This window comes from Cydia fagiglandana, chromosome 3, assembly GCF_963556715.1.
Source record: "Cydia fagiglandana chromosome 3, ilCydFagi1.1, whole genome shotgun sequence".
NCBI lineage: Eukaryota > Metazoa > Arthropoda > Insecta > Lepidoptera > Tortricidae > Cydia > Cydia fagiglandana.
The window spans coordinates 15,735,946-15,743,606 of NC_085934.1; the positions used below are offsets into that span (position 1 = coordinate 15,735,946).

At 35.5% G+C, this 7,661-nt stretch overlaps 2 protein-coding genes across 2 annotated transcripts; both read left to right on the forward strand.

Moving 5' to 3' along the window:
- The first annotated feature begins 1,422 nt into the window (after positions 1-1,422).
- On the forward strand, positions 1,423-4,784 carry LOC134680214 (glycosaminoglycan xylosylkinase homolog). The gene is made up of 6 exons (XM_063539300.1): positions 1,423-1,900; positions 2,291-2,428; positions 2,683-2,911; positions 3,355-3,559; positions 3,945-4,145; positions 4,357-4,784. The coding sequence occupies exons 1-6, from the start codon at positions 1,607-1,609 to the stop codon at positions 4,559-4,561; spliced, it is 1,272 nt and encodes a 423-aa protein (XP_063395370.1). The 5' UTR covers positions 1,423-1,606; the 3' UTR covers positions 4,562-4,784.
- Positions 4,785-5,232: 448 nt separating this feature from the next.
- On the forward strand, positions 5,233-7,500 carry LOC134680216 (gamma-glutamylcyclotransferase-like). The gene is made up of 3 exons (XM_063539303.1): positions 5,233-5,444; positions 6,412-6,545; positions 7,148-7,500. Exons 1-3 carry the CDS (start codon positions 5,319-5,321, stop codon positions 7,434-7,436), a joined length of 549 nt encoding a protein of 182 aa, XP_063395373.1. The 5' UTR covers positions 5,233-5,318; the 3' UTR covers positions 7,437-7,500.
- The last annotated feature ends 161 nt before the right edge of the window (positions 7,501-7,661 follow it).

Sequence of the window (7,661 nt, forward strand, 5' to 3'; positions counted from 1 at the left end):
TGAGTGGTGGGGATAACTGACAGAACGGGATAGTCTTATGTATCTTTCAGTAGGAGTAGCAGCGAAAGCGCTATTATTGTTTGTCCTTGTCACAGTCTCACATTTTATTTGTTCCCCACCTTTTTTTTAGTATTGATAATGGTGGGCAACAAATGAATTCGACCAATCACAGTGTCGCATTTGCGTATGTTTTGTCCCTCACGGAGGCACGCGTATACCACTTCTATAGGATGCTACTTCTATGGTTTAGTTGCACCTGTTTTCAAATACCTTTGTGTTGTTCTTCATTGTTGTTTGGTTGATGGTAATAGCAAAGCATTCCGCCCACTTTTTTCACCGATTTGCATATTTTGGGTAAATGTCTCAATCAGAGAGACGAATTTTAGTAAAAACAATTGTTCACCAAATCATATTTTTCCTTTAGCTTCTCTCCGCGTGAACTCACTTCAAAGATTTGGCTCGAAGGACCATGTAGCACTATAATGGCTCCTCTACACGATGGGCCAACGCCGGCCACTCCAAGGGACGCAGCCATGCGGTAGAATGAGATAGATCACTTGCTCCCTCTAACGCATAAATGCGTCCCTTGGAGTGGCCGGCGTTGGCTCCTCGCCTTAACAATAGTAGCAGTATAGGAGTGAATTGAATTGAATTAATGAAAGACCAGAGTTTGCAAAATTCTTACCCCCTGAGTTACACATTTTTTTTTAATTTGGAGCGCTCGTATGTCACCATCTTAGAGGATATAACCAATGGAGACGCCATGTCTAAAATTTTCGGTACAAAATATTCTGCCGTTTTTTGCGGGGGAGGGGCACATCAAATGTATAGGTACGTCATGTCAGATAAACGTCAGTCCATACATATGGTTGACATGTGGTTGGCCATTGGCCGCCTATTTTCAACAGAGGGAAACGCCTGTTAATAGCGACTCCATGTCACCATAAATCTAAAATCTGTGATTAAATTGGAGATTGTCGCGTACTTTCCTCTACTTAAAATAATTTTTCACACTGTGCACGAAATAAAACACCAGATAATTATTAGTAAAACATAGAGAACAGCTATTTTTAACCACAAATTCTATTTATTAAGTCGGATTGAAATATAAAAAGTAGGTGAGTTGACCGTGACATCACTACACACGTTTTCATATAAATTCCATATTAGCAAATCGTTTTGACAGTTGAAAGAAGCTGATTTGACTAGTAGGAAAGTAGCCAATTTCTTTTCTGATTAAATCGGTCGATTTGATCATTCTGTCGAGACTGGCCTTTACAGCAACAATTTATTGTTCTTCGAATTGGACCTTAGTGAGGATTGTTTTCTTTGATTTGGACACGTCATAAAATCTTGGGAAAATACAACTCACAAAAGTCATCATGTGACATTGACAATGACATCTCGATATGATCTATTTTGTTTATATATTTATAGGATGAAGAAGTGCCCATCGCATTTATTAAAATTTTATAAATTAACTTTATCTTAAATATATATTTTTAGATACAATATGAATTAGTTTATTGTAGTAGAAAAAAACAAAAGATCTGATTAAGAGTGTTAGTGCTATTTATGTAGTGTTAATTGGTATTTGAAATGCACAATGTCTATGAATTATGTTTTCGGTTTCTCTCTATTTCTACTCTTACTTGTAGCATTGAATATATACTTTTTCTACACATTAATACCGATAGGTAAAAAATCTGTAAACTTTAACGTTCCCAGTATTAAACTAGATCAATCGCCTAGCGTATTTAAAGATATCTACGACTACCTCAACTATCTTCCTAGTCAGTATAAAAGTCGTAACTCCAAGTTCTTTCCACTTCAAAGAACTTTGCTGACTTCATTTAGTCCATCAGATAATATCCAAGATGATTGGCCAGATCTAAGCCAGGTATGTACTTTGCTGTGTATACTTTAATGATTCAAATCCCATTGAATAAAAAAAACAATGCCATCTCCAGCAAGCATCTTCATGAAACTAGTTAAAAAATATTATGTATAATTAGTCACAAATCCATCTTGTTTTATGCTGTGTCCAAATGAAGACTTACTTTATCAAAGAATGCACTCTCAACAGCCCTACACACACACACATCCACAGTCCCTGAGGACTACCATCCTATTTCTAGTGAAATTAAAATCATTCCTAATTGGAACATGGATGCATATTTTTAATTATTTTAAAACAAAACATATTTTCTACACTTTAGTTTAAATAAACAGCTAAAGTTTGCTGCTGCTTTATTAATTCTACATTAATAAACAATTGTTATACTTTTAGGTAGGCACAGGAAATTCTCTTTACCCTCACAAGAATGGAGTTGCGGGACAAATGTTACATGTTATGAAGACAGCGCCCATAGTCCTTGTTGACAATGCACCTAAAGGAACACAACTCAAATTGCTTCTGCTATTAGAGGTAAGATTAGACAAACAATGTTAGAGTGATTTTTGTATGTTGAAACACATTTAGCAGAAACTACTTCATTAGCCATGTCCACACTGAACGAGCATACATATTCATAAAGCATTTTCCTGAAACATGCCTCGACCCGGCTATTTAAGAGAGGTCGTAAATTTTGCTCCAAAGCTCAGTCACAGTCTTGTATTAATTTAAGAAGTGAGCCTAATTTCTTAATTTTTATATAACATTTGTATGAACTAATCTTTCAGGGAAAACAGAAGCTGTACTTCAAACCAAAGAGGTATGAGAGAGCCCATATAATACATGGAAGTATTGTCGCTGGTTTTGATAGGCACAACTCCGAAGTGTTTGCTTACTATCTTGCCATGACTTTGAATTTCACTTGGATACCTCCCTCTGTGATAAGGAAAATTCATGTGGATAGAGAAATAGTTCCTGTTGCCACAATAGGATTGAAAAGAACTATAATAAGAAATGGTACCAGTTTTGTCAATTTTGTTCATGCATGATACAATTTTGATTTCATACATTGATGATGTTGAAAATAAAATCAGATCTGAAATCGATACCACAACAAGAAGTTATTTCTCAGCTATTAATGCACTGCCAAATTTATATTCAATCAGTAATTATTTTAAGTAGGTCAAAGTCAATGCAGGGTTAAATATTAGACTTGGCAAAAGGCCTATAATTCTTGTAGAATTCCCAGCATTGTGCAATGACTAATGTATACCATTACCTATATTTTGTAAGAAATCAGATGGAAAAAATCTTATAATGTTGTATTTCAACATATTACATAATGTTTGAATTGATAGTTCACTTAAATGACTCTATTTTTTTTTTCACTCCTGTAGGAACTATAATATATGTATGTGTAATTATAAATAATATATTTCTCCTATTGCTATACATTCCAGGCAATGGTGGGCGTTGTATCTATGGCAAATGCTTTTATTGTAAGATAAATGAGACTGTGTGCCCTGACAATAAGGGCGAGATTGAAGGAGCAGCAATCTTATACTTAGACAAACCATTTCAATTCCAAGTGTTCAAGTCACCGTGGCACCGCAACTACAGAGATTCTAAACTAATGGAATGGCAAAGAGATAATGATTTTTGTAAGTAAGTAAGTTTTGAATTAACATTAGTAATATTACATTAGAAATCCATTGAAGTGTTGAAGCAAATTTTATTGACTAATATGAGAACCTTAGTCCTAACCTGCATGTGTGACACCAAACCAATTGATTGATCAAATCCGTACACGGCGGGAAGAAATTGATAACTCGAGATATATTATTGAAGAGATTTGAACTTAAAATAAAATTACATAAAGTTCAAATTTCTTCAATTTTTTCTCGCCATTAACAACTTCTTTCCACCGTGTACGAAAATTATGTAGTCAGCAAAGCTATTAGTTTGCCACCCCTGCATACGAATGTATATGCAAGGGTACTAATCTAATACTTATAGTTTCTTCAATGTGAACTATGTATTATGTTTTCAGAAAGGTTACGGGAACTTTGAGCATAAAAAGAATATTAGACTTGGTAGACATTTCAATATTCGACTTTTTGATCCAAAATGGAGATAGACACCGTTATGAAATGTATAAAGACAGAATTCTACTTCTGGACAATGGAAAAGGTCTTGGAAACCCAGCGATTGATGAATTGGATATATTAGCTCCACTTTACCAATGCTGCATGTAAGTGTATGCTTTGTAATGCTTTTTACATAGGTATTTGCAATACTTTAGGTACCAAAGTGTAAAACTATACCTACAGAGTATTTGACGTAACTATTTGAAGTAATTTATAGTGTACATTTTTATGTAAAAGAAAAGAAATTAAGTTACTGGGAAACTGACTTATAACATTTTTTTTAATTATGATTAATTATATTATTTTTCTTTTCAGTCTAAGACTGACGACATGGAAATACTTAGAGCTGCTTTCTGGTGGTAGCCTGACTGAAACAATCAAACTAATGTCGGCATTTCAAGGTGGAAAGTTAGTGACGGAAGACCATTTCAAAGCCGTGGAACGCAGACTTCTGAAAGTGTATGCCACTGTACAATATTGCATAGGGAGACAAGGTAGTGCCAAAGTGTTTAGAACTTAATTGTGATACAGTTCTATCGACAACATAGTTAATAGACCATTCGGAACCCTAATCCAATGAGATCCAGCCTAGCAATGGTCAGTTGGGGGTGTTGCTGATTGTACATTAGATTTGTAAGGAAAAGTAAAAGATAATGAATAAGAATAATTGTTTGTTTAGAATGTGTGGAATGGTGTGGGTTGAATACTATAATTTTTTTTAAATAAATAATATTATGATCTTATTTTTTGTTTTAATGAAATTTCCTAGTATAGATGGTCAAGCAAATCTTGTCAGTAGAAAAATGCGCGAAATTCAAATTTTCTATGGGACGATATCCCATCACGCCTACTTTTTCAAATTTGCCGCCTTTTTTTACTGACAAGATCTGCTTGACAAGTCTTATTATAAAGCGGTATCCAGACTAGTAGTAGTAGGTAGGAATCAAATTGGTATTTCGGAGATCGGAGAATTTCATCAGATTGGCGAAAAATTGTCTCGTCTGGATACAAGTTTAGTTTTTGCTACGATCACCTAAGCCCCCTCCACACTCGCGTTCGCGGCTTCGCGCCTCGATTCACGCACAAGTGTGGAGCCAGCATAGCACTATTTTTGCTTCTGGGGTTAAAAAAAACGCCTTTAAGCTGTCAATGTCATGTGAATGTGACAGGCGTATCTAAAGAAAATTGTAGTTGTTCATGAAAACAATGTATGATACTGATAAATCGAGTTGATAGTGATTAAAAGGTGGGATTTTCTCTGATCATTCGATCCATTAATGTTAAGAATGATAGGTCCAGTTAAAGATCATTTTCTGTATTTTGCCTATGGCAGCAATTTACTGAAAAAAAGAATTCGTATTAACAATCCTACAGCAGAATTCCTGGGCATCGGCCGGCTTGATGTAAGTACTTGATGCTTATCAGTCCATATTGTTTAGTAAATAATAGCTTATCTCGCTAATATACTAAAAATATAAAAAAATAGAAATAAAATCATAATAAATTCCTTCATTAAACTATCTAGAAAAAACCTTAAACATTTTTTTATTATAGTTAGCACGCTATCAAAAGACCTACAAAACGAAAAACGAACAGTCTCAATCATAAAAAGATGAGTTTGTCTAAGACAAGTAGTGTAGACTCCTTTTCACTGGCTGTTACCTTATTATTAGGTGAAATGGCCAAAATGTCTTAGTCAGCCAGTTATTTACGTGTAAATCTTAGTAGTTTTATAAGTTTATTAGTACATTACAGCCAGTGGCGTAGCTAGGGGGGGGCGGCAGGGGCGGTCTGCCCCGGGTGTCACCCATTTAGGGGTGACACCCGACCGCGAACATCAGTAGTGCCACCTATAAAAATTCGTAAAATCATGTAAAATGAAAGCGATGGAGTAAATCCTGAGCTACTTACCATAAATTACAATTACTCTTTTTAAATTTATTTTACAATTTTGATTGAATTTTGGGGTGACACCCACAATTTCCGCACCGGGTGCCACCCATGCTAGCTACGCCACTCATTACAGCTTATAAATTGTGACCATAAAGTAATAGCTGGATGATGTAATAGTTATTTACATGCAATAAAGATTATGATTTATGAGTATGAGGTACATTCCCTTGTGCTAACCATACTATTTACTTCATAGCTAAGGCAGTTTTAATTTATTATTGTTTCATGGTATTATTTCCGTACACGGCGGGAAGAAGTTGATATCTCTCGGGAAAAAATAGAAGAAATTTGAACCTTATGCTATTTACTTTCAAGTTCAAATTTCTTCGGTAGAATATCTCGAGTTATCAAGTTCTTCCCGCCGTGTACGGATTTGATAACAACTTAGCAACAAGCTTAGAATTAAATTTTTTTCAGAATCATATACTTGATTTCATGAAGTATTCAGAACACTGGCGAGGAACTTCTGCTACTATAGTGCCTAAGCAAGGCTCCATTATATGGGGGGCCATCTGGAGGTTGCATAACAATGATATGCCGGCATTAGACTGGTTAGTATAAGCTAGGGATGTACCGACTAGTCGCCGACTAGACGGGAAAGCCGATTAGTCGCCGACTAGTCGGCCTCATTTGTAGTCGGCGACTAGTCGGCAAAAATGGCCAATTAATCGGCATTTTATAAGTGACAGAAAACCAGGGCAAAAAGAAATAAACAGCAAATATTTTCATAAGCTTTTCACCTATTTTACCCAAATTCCTATTTAGGGTGCTTACGAAAACTGTTGTTCGAAATATTGACCCACACGGTCGCTTTCTTGTATGCCATTGTCCGGTCATCGTATGAAATATAGCCTTACGATTTTTTTATTTATTTTTTAGCATTACTACAATATGATAAATAGTGCGAACGATTGTTTTTTAGTGCATCTGAATCTAACTTAAACCAAACTAATGACCTGGCCGACTAGCCGACTAGTCGGCCGACTAATCGGCCATCCGAGCGCCGATTAGTCGGCTAGTCGGCCAAATCAATAGTCGGTACATCACTAGTATAAGCTCATTGACAGTAACATCAAAACAAGGATTATAACTGTATGTATACTTGAACAAAATATTATAAAGACCTTAATTGTACATATATATTCTCTCCCAGGCAAGAAGGTGTAGAAACTAACTGGTATTTTCCTAAAACAGTGGAAATTACCACACCAGATGGTCAAACAGTGGAATGCCGCACTTACCAACAGACTATCAACCCACGACCCCGAGAGGAGGATGATGATATACCAGTGGACCGGAGACCATCCATCACCTACCTTAATGTAATCTTGAAGGGAGCAGAAGAATGTCAACTGCCTCCTGATTACATAGAAAAGCTAAATAAGTTACCTCATAATGGCCAAGAGGCCTCTCCCAATATGCTTGCAAAATTGGATTTATAAAAGCAAAATTTAAAATTTATGACTTTAGATATGAAATGAATATATATTTTTATTATACTGTTTTGATACGTCTTTATTTCGTATTGTTCTATAAAGATGGTCTTATAGAGTAGTAATTAGTATATGGATTTTTGGAATACTACTCTTTGGGTACTGCATAAAGTCCAGAGCCATACAGCACCACCTTGTTAGCAGTCAAATTAGAAACACAAAATTGTCTTAGAT